The following is a 20,778-nucleotide window of genomic DNA, read 5'->3' on the forward strand; positions in this document are numbered from 1 at the left end:
GCCTTCTTTTGCTTCGCTGAATCCAGATAGGCCTCTATGTCTTGGGACTTAATTTGACACGGTAATTGGATGACAAGGGACAGTTCACCGTCTCTTCCTCATGAGTCAGCAGAGTTTTCTTGGCTAGTGCCTCCCACCACTGCTGACTACAGGCGCTGAGTTGGGATGGCCAATTGTCCGAGGCCAATTCAGGTTTTTGTGTCTCCATCTCATCATCCGGACATCAGTTTCCAAGGGCGGGCGAGACCACACACAGCACCACATTACAGTCTGATGGGCTTTATAGAAAGTACTTGTTAATGGGAATATGCAGCAGGGGTGGGTCGTGTGAGCCAAATCATCTTTTCAATGGCTACAGTTCTTTTTTGGCAACACCAATAGGGATTTAGTCGGACATAGACAGAGCAGATATAGCTAAATGTTGAAAGTGGAGCGGTTTGTCTAGGCAAGACTGATGACCTCCAAAAAGCAAGCCCATTGTAATTCTCTACTTAGAAAGACAAGTAGATAGTTGTGCAATGGAACTGTGAGGCCTTGGCAAAGCATAGGTGGAAATGAAAATTTGAATAAGAAATGTAGAGATTTACGTAGATTTTTCAGTTAACTGATAGCTCAAATTTCCTTCTGAGCTGTTTCTATTGGAGTAATCAACAATGTAATGTTTATCAACTCCATTTTCGTTTGTATTTATAAAAAAATTAAAAAACTATTTTATCCTGATTTCTTCTTATACAATCAAGTTTCTCTCCAGGGACCAATCGATTTAATTTCAGTATGCTCAAAATATTAAGCAGAAAGACCTACGAACAAGCCTTTTAATCAGATGTTGAAGTTATAAATGGTTATGGTTCATTTGAGGGCTGTGGTTCGGTTGAGGGTAGGCCATAAGGCTAAATTAAGAACAAGAACGTCCCAGTGCATGTTAATAATATTACGCACTGGGTGAAAATATTATCCTTGTTGCTACGATATTTAGTTCGAAAATAGGTTAGAATTTACATATGCATAGTTTGTGAAAGGCAATACATGAGTTTTTTTTCCCCATGCTTGATCACTAACTTTCTTCCTGTTATTCTGGTTTAACTGTTTCAAAAACATTGCCCGCATTAAATGGATCCTGATGTGTGCGCAGGATTCTACAGTATATGCCTAATGGCTAATAGTAATTTAGAAGTGTGTGTGTGTGTGTGTGTGTGTGTGTGTGTGTGTGTGTGTGTGTGTGTGTGTGTGTGTGTGTGTGTGTGTGTGTGTGTGTGTGTGTGTGTGTGTGTGTGTGTGTGTGTGTGTGTGTGTGTGTGTGTGTGTGTGTGTGTGTGTGTGTGTGTGTGTCCAGTTTCTCCCTGGGGGATTACATCACAGGGCAGTTATCAGACCTGAGTCATCAGAGAGGTTGAGAGGCCCTGTTCCTCTCTGCGCCTCCATCTAAATGAAGACACACTTCAGCACATTGGAGATAAAGACTTTCTTTCTTTCTACTTTTTATCTTCTATTTCTATATGACTAGTGCTCTTATTACAACTAGTTTTCTTTATTACTGAGCTGACCTGTTCTCTTGTCTAATACAGTTCATTGTGCTGTCGGCCCTGTATAAGTCTTATAACGATTAACAAAGTAAAACTACTACTTACTCCTTTTTATGCAACATTAGAAGACACAGTTCATGTTCAGGGTCTTTCTTTCATTTTCTATTTCTCTTTCTTTTCCTTTCCTTTTTACTTTGTTCTTTCTTTCATTTTCTATTTCTCTTTTACTTCTTTCTTTCATTTTCGATGTCTCTTTATGTTTCTTTCTTTTTTCTTTCTTCTTCTCTCTTTTAAAATATATTATCCTACTTAAAGGTGGGGTAGGTAACTCACTTCAGAAACACTTTTTGTTATATTCCATGGAATGCTCTTAACACCCCGATAGCAATGATTATATTAAATGCTTTGACAATAAATACATTAAAAATAAATAAAAAATGTCATCTGTGGAAGCCGTAGCGCTGTAAAAAGCACGACCAATCATTTTAGCCGGCCCGGCTAAAGTAACTGGATGGCCTAACTGCCTGTCAGCCTTCCATCTGGGCACAAACTTATCTCGTGCCCTCATTGGTCATGTGCACGTTCGTGTGTGTTGGAGGAGGGGCTCTGTAAGGAAGTCTGAAGGAAGGGGCAGATTTTTTTCCGCTGCATACTTTCAAATTCTAGCGCACTCGAGCTGGTTTTTCCATTCTTACCTACCCTGCCTTTAATGTACCTCGTATTTTTACTAACAAAACTATCCTTTGCCTTTAAGTAGAAGACCAAGAACTAGAGTAGGCCAGTTAAAATGGTTCACTCTGCTCTCATCTCCGTCTGCTTTCTCATTCCTTCCTCTCACGAGGCAGTCTTATGATTTCGCCACACAGCAAGATACGAGTTCCACAGCTAATGAAAGACCAGTTCCCATCTAAATCCATCTACATTTAGTCATTGCCCTTATCCATGTACACTCTCAGCTGATCAGTATCGTCTGAGTGTTAAAGTCACCAGTTACAGTTGAGGTGTTTCTAATAATGTCACAAAGAGATACTTTTCTGCTGATTCATGCTGCTCCTGGCAGACGCCACTTTTCCTTTCCGCTTCCTACACTCTGTCCTGATGTGCATCTCCACTAGCTCAGCCTCCTCGTGTTTCTTATCACCATACTTGCACTGAGTTTTGTTCATAACTTGCAACAAGTTATTCTTACTGTATCTCCTTTTTACACAAAGCCTTACCTCTGATAGGGGATAACATTGGACATTTGTGTGCAAAGATCTGACTGTCCCTGTTCACTTAAGACGAGGATGGAAATTATAAGTCTCTACTCATCCATAAAATGAAACAGGACTTCGCTTGGACATGGCAGACAGTGGGGATGTCCATGTGTATCTTTATCTCCTATGATTATGTATTTGTTCACAAACCCTTTTCAGTTTTTTCAAATATCGAATAGTCAGTTCTCCCTGCACTTTACTGCGAGTGCATTATGTGACTTTAGGTTACTTTTGTCTCCATGATCCCACTTCTGTTTGCAGTGTTAATCTGACTAATAAGTAAGAGCTGCCATTCCAGTGACAAGATGATGATCCCTCACTGGCTTGCAACTTGCAAACCCCGCTACACTGAACCCGTAATGCTAGAAGTTCTGCTGCTCCATATGAACCTCTGTGGTAGGCTAATGCCACATGTGGGCTGTGGGCGGCACAGCAACGTTTTTATATTTACAGTTACTACTAACTATGGCATAACATTTGGTTAAGAATGTGGGTTGATCAACACTTTTTGGGCTTGAAACTTCACTTTGGACATAACACAACAGTTTTGGCAAAACAAACGTTTGACCCCACCTCTGGAGGGTTATCCCTATTGAGCAACTGTGAGAACCTGTATTGCAGCATTTGTGATGTGTGCAGCCTTCCTGGGGCTTTCCCCTCCGGCTGACTAACTGTGACGTACACGTGGGTGTGCGTCTGTGTGAGTGTAGTGGCAGGAGGGGGGTGGGTGGGAGAGACAGACAGCTGTGCAGGCCAGATCTGTAGTTAACAGTAGGAAGCATTCACACTACACATTCTGCTGCAGTGTGTCACCAGACAGTCTTTCTCTTTCCCTCTTGCTGCTGCTTCCCACTCTTTTCCCTTCACTTTTCTCATCTTCCTGGTTCTCCTTATCCCATACACACACTCACATGTGTGACTGTGGATGTGCATTCACGCACACACACACACCGACACACACTTTTCTCTCTCTCTTTCCCCTCCCCCAGCTACAGACTCCCCCTTTCCCTTCCTTCATCCCTCCCCAAAGTTTCCCGCTATAGTAAATGAAGTAGTATCTCTTTGACTGCTACCACTTTTACCACTACTTCCTCCTTCCTTCTGTGGAACTGTGCTCATTCCTGGATTGCACCTAACCCACACATGTACAAATACTCTTCCTTCTTCCGAAAAAAAATAGGAAAACCAAGAAAAAGTTGCTTCAACGACAGAGTAAAGCTGTTCTCGCCTCTCCCAGACGGGGTGTGTCAAGGCTTTTGTCTGTCAGATGCCGTATTAAATATCAGAGTTAAAAGGAGGGCTGGGGGGGGTCTGTGTGTGTGTGCATGTGCAAAGGTCTTAAGGTTTTTTGTTCTTTAGTGAGAAAGAATGTTGGCACGAAGCTTGCCACCAGGGGAGGAGAAGAAGGTCTGAGTGCTCAAGTGCTGCTCCAGGTTTGTTTCATTTCATTTGCTCTGTAATGAGTCTTGTTACTGCTGTAAGAGGCAGAGAGATCTGACTGGGAGTTCGAAGTTAAGCCACAGGGAGGGAGGAAGGGAGGGAGAGGAAAAGAGAAGCATGGAAGAGAAAGAAAGCTAGCCCTCACTTGAAAACTTCTGAACATTTTGGAGACAAGAAGTGCGACAAAGAGAAACTTTTTTACTCCTTAATTTCTCCTTTCTTTCTCTTCCTGCTCCTGCTCCTCCTCACTGCCCCACACCCTTCTCAAATGAAAACTCTCGCTCAGAGCTCTGCACAGAAACTGGAGCAGAGAAGCTTGGAAGAGGTCTGAAAAAGTTGGCTCTGCCTGTGCATGACTGTGCGTCTGTGTGTCTGCTGGAGTGTGTGTGTGTGTGGTGTGTGTGTGTGTGTGTGTGTGTGTGTGGTGTGTGTGTGTGTGTGTGTGTGTGTGTGTGTGTGTGTGTGTGTGTGTGTGTGTGTGTGTGTGTGTGTGTGTGTGTGTGTGTGTGTGTGTGTGTGTGTGTGTGTGTGTGTGTGATGTGTGTGTGTGTGTGTGTGTGTGTGTGGTGTGTGTGTGTGTGTGTGTCTAGGTCTGTGTGGGAATGATTACATCAGCCTGCTGCTGCCTTATGATTGGTTGGTGAGCGTGTGGTTTGATTCAGTGTGCCTCGGAGCCCGTGGCTGAGGCTGTAACCCTTTGTGAGGGGGAGAGAGAGAGAGAGGGAGGGAGAGAGAGAGAGAAAAAGAAAGATAGTTGTCAGACTCAACCGGCACTGGAAGCACTGTACCTGCTGCCATCCAATCACTGACTGTCTCTGTGTCTGTCTTGTGAGCTGCAGCTTTAGGTCACACAGACAGTTTTGTTTTTTTGAAAGACAGAGCTGGCGGCCTACATAGACTGAAGGACTGTCTGCAGGCTATGTGACAGGTAGCACAACTGTCAACTGTCGCCACTGTATCTCTGGAGGGACACAGGGCTACACAAACTGAACGGATTTGTATTAGTGACTGTGAGTTTGACTGTGTGTATATGTGTGTGTGTGTGTGGGGAGCCAGGCTCACTCCAAAAATGCCTTCGTGTTCCCCGGACTGCTGCCTATTGCGGGCTGAGGTAAGACCGCTCTCTTTCTGTGTCTCTTATCTCTCCCTGTGTGTCTCTGCCTTTCCTTGCCTCATTCTCTCTTTCCATTTCTCTTTGAAGTACTGCCAGGGGCGAGATATGGAATGTGTAAATACATTAAAGGCTGAAGACAATTTGTCTTTTTTCGAGATGTGAGCAGAGCAGTTTAAATAAGGCGTCAAATAGGACAGCGGTTTTGAATGATTGAGGCTCCTTTGCCTTTCTTCTTGAACATGTTGGACATGTTAGGAGCCTCAGGCCTGGTTTGTACAAACTGTGAGGCTACAGGCTTCTTCTTTGCCCTCCAAGGGAACAGAATTTCTTTGTAATGTCATATATTATGTGGGAAGTAGAATGCATACATGACATGCGTAGGATTAGTAGGCTGGATTCCTGTGTAGGCTAACAAGGCTGGATTTATCTGCAGGTTAGGGAGGCTGTTTGTGTTTTCTGTGGGACATGGGATTATATGGTTATCTTTTGAAAAGCAAAGATAAGGAAATTAAGGACTATTTACCACTTTAAATTTGTTATGGGAAATATAATTCCTTGATGTTTTCTTGATCTCCAACAAGTCAAGGCTCCCAGTATATAAAATAATATATCTGGATGTAAATTGATGGCTCTTACACGGATGAGATCTTAGAGTGTAACCTACTCCGAGCCTGATGCACTGTTGCTATACAGTTTATCAGTGTACAGGTCAGTAGTGGCTAAATATGTATCTGAGTATGTATTGAGTCAGTATTATTAATGTAAACTGAAATAAAAATGATTGTAATTCCTGGATTGGATTAATACTGGCTCAAAACATATACCTGTGTCTATGAAGTTGGAAGAAAGAAAACACTTTTCCAATAAGCTATAATTAGAAACACCATGCTAACTTCCTCTTAAGCTACAGTACAGTATCCATTCAGTGTAGACTGCCCCTCTTTGTGTTCACAAGGGCAGACGCTTGTTATGCACTGCACTTTATTTGCTTCTATATTACACCAACAAGTTGCTATAAGAACTGCTTGTCTGTGATTTCTAACACCACAATTGCTACATAGTTTTGAATGTCTGTTCTTTTCTATTGTGTGCTATAATTACAGGCCTGTGTATTCTATATTGTATGGGACGCTATATGATAAATACTGTGCTAGTGTTTGAAGGAAATTGCTGGCTTCACCCACCTATTAGGCCGAGTGTTCAAAAAATGGTTTGTGTTAAATGACTTTATCGCGAGTTCCTTCTGGGGTTACCATAACAATGTAAATTCAAACCATCTCATGCTAAATGTATCCTTGACAGATGTAACAGTTTATTAATCTTAAGCTTCATTTCCCTCACATCAAGGACATCCTTATAACTGGTTTGACAGCATTCTTGTCCTTTTTTAAGATTTCATTTTTGAAACACCTCCGTCTCTAGTTTACCAGACTTCCTTGAAATGATCCCTCTTAATGTAAGATAACTCAAATTTATATTTTCTCCTCCTAGATTGTGAAGATCTTCAGTGAAGACGGCATGGGTAAAGTGGTAGAGATCCCAGCGGACATGACAGCCAGGGACCTGTGCCAGCTCCTGGTTTATAAAAGCCATTGTGTGGACGACAACAGTTGGGCACTTGTTGAACACCACCCGCTGCTAGGACTAGGTAAGGGGCAGAGCCCTGCTGGCTCAAATACACACACACGCACACACACACGCACGCACGCACACACACACACACACACAAAGAACATGGACAAACTCTCACAAACCCCACACAGAACATCATGGATTTTTGGGTGGGCTGAGACATGCAATACAATCACTGATTTACACAGGTGCATTCACATAAATGTATGCATGTCTGCATACTTGGGCAGACAGGCGCATATTCTCACGCAGGCAAGTTTTCAAGCATGAGTGCATGCACATGCTTTACAGAAAATGCACAGAGCCATAATGTCCAGTGATCTAATCTGTATTAAGCATACGAGGAAGGTAAACTGTTTCTTGTGAAAAACCCGAGACAAATATTGAGCTGCTTGTCATTAAAAAATATGTAGGTTAAACGTCAAATCTGCCTGTGCAGAGGATAAAGTTATGAAGGTGGACGAGGCATTGCACATGGGTTCAGGGTTGCAGGGATGATTTTCTGACTTAATATTTAGGAGAACATTTTAGTTGAGTAAAGTGAATATGACGTGCAAGCTGCCTGAGTTGAGTGTTGCCTATCCAGTCTCTGGCTCCGGTGTATAATATGCTTGAAGCAGCATGAACAATTATGTTAATGAAAGATCTACTTCCAAAAGTTATTGCTCTGGCATAATTTCCATACGTGGAGAAAGCCTTTCCTACAGAGGTGGGAGAAGTACTCAGACTGTGTACTTAAGTAAAAGAAGAAGTACCAGAGTGTAGGACTACAATAAATGTAGTGGAGTAAAAGTACATGATTTACTGCTGAGTTGTAGTGGAGTAGAAGTAAAAAGTACCAAAACATTGAAATACTCAAGGTAAGGTAATCATTTAGGGTTATGCATCAGGAGATGGCATGCATTACTGATAAAACGATGCAACTGATGAACATAGTATCAAAACCTTTGGCGGACTTGTGCCTCTCTCAGTGTCAGAGTTGGTGTAATGCTATCGATCCAGTTCTATATATGACACTGCAGAGAGGTGATGGAAAAGATTGATGGAGAGTTTAAAAGGCCATGTTTCAAGTTAAAGTTCAGACCAAGAGCAACAATACCACCATCACCACTCTCCTTAAAATAGAAGCCCTCAGTGCATCAGACACAGACCTCATGACTAATGCAGCATAATAAGGTCAAAGCCACGATACTCAGGAATGAGGAACCGTATTCTATGCAGAACATTTCATTTGATTATACAGATTTAGTTGTTGCATTTTAGTTGGCCTGACATTAGCACTGGGTAGAAAGTTACACAGTAGATTCTTCATGGATTCAGGAATACTGTTTGATATTTGAGAAAGTGGAGGCGCTCACTGAGCTTGGTGTCTTTGTACCAATTTGTAAGGAAAAGTAGTCTTAAAAACCCTTGATCAATCCCTAGAGTAGAGCATCTTTTTATGTGTTGCTTCATTACCACGGAAGAGTGTTTTGCGTTTCTGTCGGGCTGATTTTGTGTTAGACTTGGCAGTATAACTGTACGTTGGAAAAGCTGTGGTCAGCTGAACGTTAGAAAACCCAACCTCCCCCTGAGGAGAGGGCGATTATAAAGCACTTATGGAAGACAAGTTGAGCCTGTGCTCATGTCTTTACAGTTTAACAGATGTGGGAGAGGAGGGGGTGTAGCTTTATTTAGAGCAGTTTTTCTGTTGCTGTACATGCTGTAGGAAGAGACATGGTGGAAAAAAGTGGAATTCTGCTGTCACGACTAACATAATTTTCTTGCCTGATGTGCTGTCACCTCAGGAAACTTTTTGAAAATATATTTGCATTATTCAAAGTGCAGGTCCTAACACTCTCGCCTAATATTTCACCATCCATCATGATCTGATTACATTTCTCATCAATGCTGCCAAAAGGATGCTGCCAAACACAGTTACCTGGGCTTGTTGTAAATGACATCACTTTTGGCTCGGAGTAATCTTATTCTATTATAGCCCTCCTTCTATTCCGGCGCACCTGCTCTGCACCCGTATTCTTGCCATATTTTATGTTCAGGAGTTTCAGAAGATGGGATGTGATAAAGCAACAGTGTGTTGACTGTTCAATTTCAAAAGGTTATCCATTTGCATTGAGTTTGTGTCCACAACAAAATTATCAAAAGCTTCTAAAAATTATGCTCATTACACAATTTGTAGTGTCTTTGTAAATGTCAAATTATATGTAATGGTATTTTTTACCCCTTTGTGCATTGAATGCATTGTATGGCATATTATTTACCATTCTAAGATATTCCAAGTTACTTTAACTGTGGTTGTTGCATTGTGGTTAATCTATGTATTTGTATAGTACTGATGTTTGTATTCTAGTAGTGTGTTTACTGTACAGTATGTTCACGGAGCCACCTAAAAGATAACAGTTGTCATAAATTAAATGAATCTTCTGAATCATAGTTGATATCAACAAACTGTATCTGCTGACATGCTGTATCTTCTCAAAGATATTTGTATAGTTATGCAGTTTGTGAAAGTACTGCTTGTGTATGTACATGATCCTACGTGTGTGCTGCAGACTGTACGTCTGCACTGCACATACATGTTATGTGATCCTTCATGTGTGCACATGTGGTTGGGTGGTAGACGAGAATAGAAGTTTCAGAGAGACCCGAACAATAGCGTGTTTGAATAGAGAAGCCTATTCCCGTACATCGCTGCCCACTCGCTGCTGAATGGGATGAAATGGCCCTTTGAGATAAGCAACACTGACCTCCACTTGTCAACCCCAAAAAGGTTAACAGCTCTGGGACAGTGAGGTAGTGTTGCCAGGGTGAGTCACTGTCACGAGCACGAGTGACTCATCAGACAGGCGACAAGATGAAACGGAGAGAAAGAGAAGAGTCGTGACAGTGTCAAAGAGATTGTGACAGAGGGGGAAAACATGAAATGAGATAATGATGAGAGCTGTGCACTCACACATCTCTGAAGTGCTCTATTCCACATCAAGAAACCAATATCAGAGAAAACACTGATATTGCAGAAGTTAGTTAAGCTGAAGCATTTTAATTAGATCTACTGGGGAAAGGAAGGATGTCTTTTATTAAAGACGTGTCAGAGAGGACTTGTTAGGCTGTTGGAATTGAGTGAGTCATGACCGGTCGAAGCATTGGCAGGCACATAATATAAATCACCAGGACCTCTGAACACGTCCATACAAGGACACGGTCTTAGTGGAATCACAGCCTCTTTTGCTCACTTTGAAAGGGGAAGGCCAGTGTCTGATCATCAGTCACAACTTGAGTGATGAGTGCATGCCATTAAAAGCAACCTGCATTTCTAAATATTCTGTCACACCACTGAGCTGGCCAAATTATATGTTTAGAGCATTTAGTACCATTTACGGTTGATTATTTGGGGAAAATATTCGTATCTATTTTGAAAAATATATTGTAAAAAACGTGATTGTGTTTTGTTTGGTCTGTTCATTTCATTTTATAGGCTGGGACATCTCTGCAGCACAACCGTACTTATTTTTTTTTATGGTATTTTGGCACAACAATTGTGCGCTTTTCATAAAATTCAGATTCATTGATTAGCCCTAGACTTTTTTAAATGTTGAATTGATTATTGGCCAATGTTATTATGGCACAAGCAGGCGTATCCAGTACCACACATGGTGTTGTTAAAGTCTGCCCTTTCCAATTGCAAATGTCGCTAACTGTGACCAAAATCTTATTGGAATCTTGTTGGTATAACAACACATGGAACAAACATCTGACTTGACATGTAAAGATGAAACATTTTGAAAAAAACAATGCACTGGTTTTAAGTGTTGTTTCAGTGTTATTCGGACCATATTAGATCAATCATATTTGTGTTTAAAGGAAGTAAGAGTACTGCTTTAAAAAGACAAATAATTACTTGTTGCGAAGCAGTCAGTGTGTTTTTTCTTTCCGTTTCATTTGGTTGTGTTTCTCGACTTTTTGGTCCTTTAATTCTAAAATATTCAAATGTATTTTCCATGGTGCTTGTGTAGCTTACTCAGAACATTTGTAATATTTAAGACTGCAGTATATTGAGAAATACACATATTCACATATCGCATTAGGGAGGCGTGTGGCGCAGTGGATAGAGCATTGGTGTTGGGATCAGGGGGTCACAGGTTCGAACCCCACTGCAGTCAGCATGTCGTTGTGTCCCTGGGCAAGACACTTCACCCCAAATTGCTCCTGTGGGGATTGCCCACAGTATTGAGTATGGAAGTCGCTTTGGATAAAAGCATCTAATAAGTAACATGTAACATGTAATGCATTAGCTCCGTTGACATATTAATGTTCATTTTATTTGACAATTCTGTAATAGTAATCATATATTGTTTCGAATAATAAATGCTAACCTCATTCCTTGTTGTCCTCTCTCTGCCTGTCCCCTCAGAGCGCTGTCTAGAAGACCACGAGCTGGTGGTTCAGGTCCAGGCCTCTATGAACAGCGACAGTAGATTCCTCTTCAGGAAGAACTATGCCAAATATGAATTCTTCAGAAACCCCCTGGTAAATTCCTTTTTTAAAAACATTTCTTATCATGTTGTGTCACTTTCAGCATTGTCTTTTTGATATAAGTTAAACCAATACCCCTACATTTAAAAAATGCAGGTATTCGTGGACTGTGTCTTTGCATTTTTGTCATCTTTTAAAGATTCAAGTAAGGAGTTTACTCGTGTAATTTTCTCTAAAGAGTGGCCAAAGGAAAGAAAGACATTTCGTTGGACAGAGCGTCTCACTTGGTTTTGGGATCTTGTGAAATATTATGACAGCTGACCGTACTAATGAGATTTGCGCAACGTTTCCTTCCCCCTCACAAATTCCTACCTAATAACTAACCTATAATTATTCAGGGTGTCCGCTGGGTCTTAAAAAGTATTCAAAGTTGATCAATCAATTTAGCGAAAAGTAATGCTATTAAAAAGTATTAAACGGCATTTTCCAAGGTATTACATGTTGTAGCTTGTTTTCAATAAGTATATAAATTGTCCAAAGAGGTTGTATTCTACAGTCTGCCTGAATGTAATCATTGCGTAGGTGTGTAGTGTGATTCTTTGAAGTTTATTTATAGCATCCCGTTGGATTTGACGTCATCTGAACAGGACATCGCACGCTCACTGCTTGATAGTGCGCGAAGGTCCGTTTACGCCGGTTGTTAAACAACATCGTTATGGGGAAATGCAAGTTTGCGTCCAAATGGTTGGAAGATAAGGAGAAAGGACAATCAATACTGTATATAGTAAATGTGAGGTAAAGTGTGTCGCCAATGTAACCGGTTAAAACCCGAAGTGGCGATGAGGTCTTAAAATGTATGGAAAGGGTCTTAAAAAAGGTCTTAAAAGGTCTTACATTTGACTTCAGGATTCCTGCATATACCCTGTTATTGTCACAGTCACTAATATTCTCCGTCTGTCTGTCTCCATCTCTCTCGTCTTTCTTCTTCCCCCAGACATTTTTCCCTGAGCAAATGGTTGCATGGTGCCAGGAAACCAACCGTACGATTCCACCATCTCAGCTCCTCCAGGTATGAGCAGCACACGCACGTTTCCCTCTCTGTCACTCTCTAAGTCTCTCTCCTCCTCCTGACACGCACAAAGCTTACTTTACCTCCGAGTCAGCACCCGCTGTATACTGTACAATCAGGCTGACATACCTCACCTCTGACCCTGAGACAGGGTGTCTCGTCAGAGCCTGCAGTAATAACTACCGTTGATCCCCTGTTGACACATGGCTGTCTCTGCACGCGCACCACAGGCCTCACACTTGCGATGCATGGAATTAGGCAGTGAGAAATAGAACATACAGTTCCCTCATGTACCTACCGTATGTTTGCACAGCACAAATTCACACCTGTGTGTCTTAATGCTTCTTATCACAGACCACTCATGAGCCGTCCACTGCTTTCACAAAAGACATGAAGAAAAGTCTGGGAGGAGACCAGACAAAAAGTTTCTCTGGATTTTGAAGAGCTTTGTTCTTAATGGACGGAGGGTTTACATGCAGTCTGGCTCTCTCCTGTATCTAGTAATGGAGCTGTCAGAGACAGAATCACAAGTGGAATCCATCCCTTCATCCTTGCCACTCACAGAAAGTTTTTAAGTCCCCTGCTGATCATACATATGTTATGCTCTACATAGAGGAGTCAATAAATGAATGGAGAATGAGTTGAGCCTGAGTTGTGCAGGAATCCCCAGTGTTTGACTTATTCTAAACTAGGGCTGTCAAGTTAACGCGTTAATAACGCGTTAACGAAAAAAAAAATTAACGCCACTAATTATTTTAACGCATGTGTATTTTTTTTCGTCGTCCGCCCCGTAGTTTCAGAGCGCATCGAGTTTAAAATACCATCTACAAGCTGATGTTGACAGCCCCGCTCCTGCCGCCCGCTTGTGGCAGACCACACTTCCACGCTCACCGGCAGGCACCGACTGGCTATTGGGAGGACCGGGAGGGTGTGTGTATGTGTGGCTCGAGCGAGCGAGAGAGAGACCTTACGTGCATTGTTGTTGTTAGCATCTGGTGCTAGCTAGCTGCGCTAACAGATATAAGGAGCTGTTTAAATGAAAACAGAGGAGCGACATTTCGCCGACAACTGCGCCGAGCACTTGACTTTATGCAGGTAGCCAGACAGTGGGACATTGTACGAAAAGTCAGCACACTCAGCACGGATAGTGCAACATGATTGCAGCGTCCAGGCAGCTCCCGTTCGAGCATATGCCTTGAGTTGCACATAGCTCCAACGATCCATCTCACACACACACACACACACACACACACACACACACACACACACACACACACACACACACACACACACACACACACACACACACACACACACACACACACACACACACACACACACACACCATTTGTATTGTATTAGGTTCCAGGTTGATTGGAGGCGAATATTTGTAATGTTCAGAAGTTGTTGTGTTTAATATTCATGAGAATATTTGTCATTGTTCAAATGATAATAAACATTAGCATAAAGCATATTTGTCCACTCATATGTTGATAAGAGTATTAAAAACTTGAAAAATATTCCTCTAAGGTACATTTAAAACAGATCAAAAATGTGCGATTAATTTGCGATTAATCGCGATTAACTATGGACAATCATGCGATTAATCGCGATTAAATATTTTAATCGACTGACAGCCCTATTCTAAACACAAGATCTTTGCACTCAATTAGAGTGCTGTCCAAACCGAGAGGGTTCTGACCCGAGCTCAACCAGGTGTTATCAATAGTTGCCATTTATGCAAGAAACACCTGTCAACGCAAAGCAGAAGGCTGTAGAACCTCAACAAGAAAGCGGTTTGAATGAACGTCGCGTGTGAGCGTGCGCTCCGAAAATCTCGGAACTTGCTCATGCATGAGGCCCACTGTGGGGTGTTTCCAAAACACTGGGGAACATGTGCTTTAAATACTGAGTCCTCTGGAGCAGTTTGCCTTCAAGCCACAAGCCACAGATTCCAAATCACCTCTAATAGCTCAACCACTTCATGGTGTGATATTTTAGTGAAAAATAGAAACCACAATTCAAAGTATTTCATACACCTACTCGAGAATTTACGCTTAAGGGGTTTCCAATCAGAATGCACTGTATGCTGATTTAATGCATGTGCAGTATCTCTACTGGATTGTATAACACAACACTTTGTCTTTAGTTTTTAAAATAGAAACTATGATTGTTTGCTGCTTAAACTATATACTAAGTTGTGTATGTATACACACATGCCAAAGTCAAGATCCTGTCTGCCTTCCTCTGCCCTCTTCAAGTCTCTACACCCTAAGATTGTTCAGACATAGGGGTGTAACGGTATCCGTATTCATCCCGTACCGTCACGGTTCGGACGTCACGGTTCGGACGTCACGGTTCGGCACACGCAGTCCACGACGAATACGCCTTTTTTTTACGAGTGGGAAAAAAGTCTGTCATTCAGGGCAGTATCCACTATACTATATATAATCCAGGGGGCGGTATTGCGCCTAAAAGCTGTTTGTCAGCCGCCCTTAAACAACAAATGAAGAACAAGAAGAAACACAACAACAAAACGAACAAAATACAAGAAGAAGAAAAGTTAGTATGGCGATTTCAGATAACACACAGGAGCTAGAACCCACCTGCTTCTTTTAAATCAGCTGTGTGGGAACATTTCGGGTTCCCTGTGGACTACAATAACGATGAAGTGTGCGAGTGGTGGATCGGACGAGTGGTGGATTGGACGAGGACGGTATGTCGGCGTTGTTCGATAGCGGTGCGGTATGCTAATGGTAACACACGCCAAACATGCTAAATCATATCAGAAGGCATCACCCAGATTTGCCAATCACCGGAGCCCGGCAAAAGAGAACAGCAGTTCAACAGCTGATCCCCGCTGTTTTTAAGAAGCCAAGAGACATGAAAGCCGAGAGACCAAAATAAATTAAAACTGCGGTCGCACTTGTGCGCGCAGTGATGAGCGGGCCCTCGCGTCCGTGCGCCTGTCGGGGAGGGCAGCCGGTCGTCCCGGCGTCAAGCAGACGCGCGCGAGTCCTGGGAAATTAGCCGTTTGTCATTTCTATAATTTTCGCGACCCGGAAACGGATGTCAAAGGAAAACAAATGTCTCTAAAGGCTCGCCGAGGATGGATTATCGAGGAGGCTGTCTGGAGGAGCCGTAATCGAGGATACACTGATTTAGAGGAGAGAGGAGTGTCTCTAGAGGAGCTATAACCGAGGGTACACTGAAGTATTCTCCTGAGACGATTTCAGCCAACAGTGATGTTTAAAAGAGGCGTGCAAACTGTTCCCGTTGTGATTATAAGTTATTTGAGATGATCAAATGTGCATCAGACTTTCTGCCCTTTACCGTTTGTTTACTCACTAATCACATGTCCCCTGGATGTTAGGCTATTTATTTTCTCAACACAACTGCTTTCATTGTGACGCGATGTTTACAGTGAGAACTGCTGCTGAGGTCAGTGCAGAAAGCAGAACAGTGTGTATAATATATAACAACTGTAACAGGCCTACATTTCACACTTTATTTGTAGGCTTTAGGAGATATCTACAAATAAACAGTAGGGTTAGGGTTAGGGAGTGTCTTTTGTAATGAATATGCCGCCAGCAAAGGGCGTTGTTGGACTAACAGTGTGTGTGTGTGTGTGTGTGTGTGTGTGTGTGTGTGTGTGTGTGTGTGTGTGTGTGTGTGTGTGTGTGTGTGTGTGTGTGTGTGTGTGTGTGTGTGTGTGTGTGTGTGTGTGTGTGTGTGTGTGTGTGTGTGTGTGTGTGTGTGTGTGTGTGTGTGTGTGTGTGTGTGTGTGTGTGTGTGTGTGTGTGTGTGTGTGTGTGTGTGTGTGTGTGTGTCAGGCAGGCAGGTCTCAGTAGCTTATCTGACATATAATTGGTCAAAAATGGTACATTCTCCGTTAGCCTACGAGCTCCCCGTTTGAGTGAAGGACTATTCCTTCTCAATGTAGCATGACATTGGATATGCGCAAAAGTTGTCCTGGATTGGAATTGTTCCGATCATTCCCCTAGGAGGAGTTCGCAGGAACGTGCGTAAAATGGCTGAAAAACGCACATTTTTCAAAATGGCCGACTTTCTGGGGGGCGGGGCTAATGGAAGGCAATTTGAAATATATGTGCAATCATAATAGCAATATGTATACAGCGTTTCGTGAATATCGGAATAACTATATCCGAGTAGTTTGGAGTAATTTGGGACATGTAAATCGTCAAAAATGGTGTATTCGCTGTTAGCTTACGACCTCCACGAGTAATTTTTCAAAAATGTGCTCCTCAATTAAGTTTCATATTGGATAGGGGCTGAACGTGTCCTGGATTGGAATTTTTCCGATCATTCCCCTAGGAGGAGTGCGCAAGAATGTGCTTAAAATGCATAAAAAACGCACATATTTCAAAATGGCCGACTTTTTGGGGGGCGGGGCTAATGGAATGTATCTACAAATATGTCCGCAATTCCATGAGGAATGTCTGTGCCAAAATTCGTGAAGTTCTGAGAAACTATGTGACTACCACACAATAGGGGGCGCTAGTGAGCAGTTTTTTTGAAAATTTACGTTTTTTTTTTACATTCTTGAAAAGGTTCTGGGCTCTGACGTGTGTCCCAAGTTTTGCGTCCGAAGGTCATTTTATGCTATCGCAATTTTTAAAAAAAAGTTTACTTGTCACTTTAAATCTGAGTTCGTAGTCACCCCGAGAGTATGTGTAAACAAAATAAAAATAATTCGTCCATCCGCTTTTGAGTTATAAATTGGTGGTGTTTTTGGCGCCCCCTATTGTCCTAAATGAAAATGATTTGGTGTGCCTATTCCCCAAGACAGACTGAACCTTTCCACCAAAATCTGTGGTGAATGGATACATTGTTGATGAGTTATGAGCATTTATTTCTAAGCCCCGCCTTTTTGCGAGTACATTTTAATTCATGGCGGAAATATTTATGGTTTGAACATGTTCATCTCCTAGGGCAGTGGTTCCCAAACTTTTCGTGCCCAAGGCACACCAAAGGACAAGTAAAAATATCAAGGCACACCTATTGTGCAAAATAGCCCTTATAACACGTGTTATCACTCATATCATGTAAAATATCTGTAAATGTGCATAATTATTTACTAATGCCAAATAAAATGTGACAAAGACAACTATATTACTCATGACATATTTATTAACGAAATATTTCAGAAATTAATTTGAAACTTTACCAAATTAGGCTTCATCAAAGCAGCAACACACTCATTTAAACCAGACAGGTCACAACATTAAAAATGAGGCTAAGGAAACTCAGCAGAAATTCAGCACAGAGAACTGTCAATGCAAGGAAGCTGCATTGTCCATGGTCCTGAACTACAAATTATAAATGTAACATTTCAGCAATCAGCATTGAAACATGTGCTATTGTAAATATTTTTGCTGACTTACAAATGAGTGAGATACAGATACATGTGCCTGTCGGGGCGCGCAGAATGTTTTAATCCTTGGTGGCACTGAGGAGAGGGCCACTCGCTTGTCCTGTTCAACAGAGAGCCGTGACCTCCTGTTGTTCTTCATGTAAACCAGAGTAGAGAACGCCAACTCCAGAGATGGGGTCGTTATATATTACATATTACTTTAAAAAAAAAAGTAATATATTACACTACTTCGTTACTATCTACATAAAGTAACTCGTTACTTTACTCGCCGAGCACGTACGAACTGCGCATGCGTGAGTGGCAATAACTTTCCTTACCAGCAGGCGGCGGTAGTGTGTATTTGTCATTCAAAACAGGCAACAACCGGAAGACAGAGAAGAAGAACAGACTCCGTGATATAAACAAACAAATAGCGTGTGCGGTAGCTTCACCTTAGCATGTGTTCTTTGCAGGTGCTTGTTGAGGTTTGACGTGGTGTTTACAGCAGTGGATAAAAGCTTCTGGCCTGGACACAGTTTGCACCTCACCGTCACATTCCTGTCTATTCTTCGGACGAACTCAAAATAATGGGCATACCTCCACCCAGGGCCGCCCCTCCCTACAGGCCAATCACGCAGGCTGCATGGGGCCCCGCCTTGCGCAGGGGTCCCCGCCCAGAGGGCCTCAGCTGCTGTGCGCAGTTCTCCGCTCAGTTCTCCACGCACCCCCCGCGAGAGTGAGAGTGAGAGGTGACAAGAGGAGCACGTCTGTAACCCGACACCGTTGCAATGAATCGACATCTGACCAATCACGGCTTTGATACGGCCACTAGTGCAGGTGAAGAGATGTCGGTGAAAAGACAGTTTCAGTCCGGCGCAAAAAACAAAACATGAAGAAACTAGCGCATCACTCGAAGGTGGGTTATTGTATGAGTCAAATGTACAACTTACGAATGTTTTATAAGTCAAATTGCCAATTGCCATCTTAAAACATCAGCTGCAATTCACGACATGAAGAAGGCAATCTCTGCAGAGCATATAGGCTAATGGAGATGCAGTTATTTCCAGCATTCTTTATTTACCATTCATTCATTATGTTATGCCTTTTATCTGCTAATATACAGGAGGAAGAGTGATACTGTCTGTCTACTTGGCTTACATAACAGTTAAAGTTTACAGCCTAAAATCATGGAGCATTTTTTCCCCTTTTATTCATTTTTATGTCAATTTGCACATTTCATGGTGATGCTCAGCCTCTCCCCTTAACTCCTAACAGTCATCATCATGTCAACCACAACACAGAGAAACACTGATAGAAATGTGTGTGTAGTTGTTGATACATTGCTGACAGAGGGAACTAGAATACAGATTTAAGAAATATCAGTTTTTGAGCATGTCATAAGCATGTCTTGTCTTGACTATATTACAACTATATTATAATAAAACAATATAGTATTTTTATTATTGAATTGATTATGATTATTATTATTAGTAGAAGTAGTTTATTTGCATTAATTATGTTTTTATCTTTTTGAGGCTAGTATTTGGCAGGAAATGCAAAATTCACCTGTAAACGCATACTGAGCGACATACATGCACATTTACCATTTACCTCACTGTATAAAAAATTAACCGTTGATAATAATAATAAACAGGAATTATATTTGCAAAGTAGCCTACTTTGTTTCCAAAAAAAAAAAGTTCACTCCTGTCGGTTGGGGGGGGGGGCCTCATCTCACAATGTCGCTTGGGGCCCCAAGTTGGCCAGGGGCGGCCCTGCCTCCACCCCTCGAAAGTTATCGCCGACTCAGCATGAAATGCAGCACTGCACGTTGAGATGTGGACGCGTGACCCTCCACCGATGCTGTATACGAAGTTTGGTGTTGAAAAACTGAAAATTGAAATTTAAGTGAATATTTAACTGTTTTGAACATTATGCTAATTTCTATTTAAAACAATGTAGGCGGAGCTTAGGGTTCCAAGATGATTACTTGTAGAGCAGGTCCTCCCGGATATGTGTGCAAAATTCAGGTCATTTGGAGTTACGTTGCGACTTTGTACATTTATTCCGAAATGGGTTTTTCATAGGTGGCGCTAGTGAGCACGTTGGAATAGTTAACCCATTGACTCCAGAATATTGTATTTTCACCAGTCCTGGCGTCCGTGCAAAATTATACAACTTTGTCAGCGTCCTAAAGGCCTCAAAAACAGGAAACGCCAGCAGAAAAATAATAATTCCACCAATAACAATTGGTTCCTCGCACTTCGTGCTAGGACGCCGTTGGGTCTTAGCGCTCCGTGCTCGGGCCCTAATAACGGAAGCTTTTGGCATATGTTTTTCAACGACTTTGCGCTCTTGAAACAATTTCTTATTATTTCTGATGTCATATTTTCAAGACATTCTTTTTAGTTTTACAGCTTGATGAAACCTTTTTGTTTGACATCAGCCATTGTCTCAGATGGCCATAATATGGCCATCTGAGTGTGTGTGGTACTGTTTGTGGTTTGTTTTTAACTGTTTAATACAGTTAATTATTCAAAATGTCAGAGTTCCTTATTTTTAAACTGAAACTTGCACTACTGTTCAAAATAAATAACAACAAACCTGGAATTATACATTTGGGACTTTTTTTTAGCTTTTTCTTGTTGTACCGAACCCGTACCGAACCGTGACCCCCAAACCGAGGTACGAACCGAACCGTGACTTCTGTGAACCGTTACACCCCTATTCAGACAACAGCAAAATGTCTTGCCTCATAGTGGTTGCTACCGTTCTGTGTAAGCACTCAAGCAGCCGCCCATCTCGACCATCATCTGTCAGTTTTGCACTGATGCAAGGAGCCCAAATGACACGGTGTTCTTTGACAAAAAGCAATTGCCTCCCATCTCTGATGCCTC

General features: G+C 42.0%; 1 protein-coding gene across 4 annotated transcripts in view; it reads left to right on the forward strand.

Annotated features, from left to right (window-relative positions):
* The window catches only part of grb10b (growth factor receptor-bound protein 10b), an 84,764-nt gene that overhangs the window by 51,960 nt on the left and 12,026 nt on the right, over positions 1 to 20,778 (forward strand). For 3 of the 4 annotated variants that reach the window (XM_034202658.1, XM_034202657.1, XM_034202656.1), the window contains exons 6-8: positions 6,825 to 6,981; positions 11,377 to 11,492; positions 12,433 to 12,507. In XM_034202658.1, coding sequence (XP_034058549.1) covers positions 6,825 to 6,981; positions 11,377 to 11,492; positions 12,433 to 12,507 — 348 coding nt within the window. Of the gene's footprint in view, positions 1 to 4,873; positions 5,331 to 6,824; positions 6,982 to 11,376; positions 11,493 to 12,432; positions 12,508 to 20,778 lie in introns of those variants that run through there. The other variant, XM_034202659.1, reaches the window with a different exon arrangement.

This window comes from Gymnodraco acuticeps, unplaced genomic scaffold (assembly GCF_902827175.1).
Source record: "Gymnodraco acuticeps unplaced genomic scaffold, fGymAcu1.1, whole genome shotgun sequence".
Taxonomy (NCBI): Eukaryota; Metazoa; Chordata; class Actinopteri; order Perciformes; family Bathydraconidae; genus Gymnodraco; species Gymnodraco acuticeps.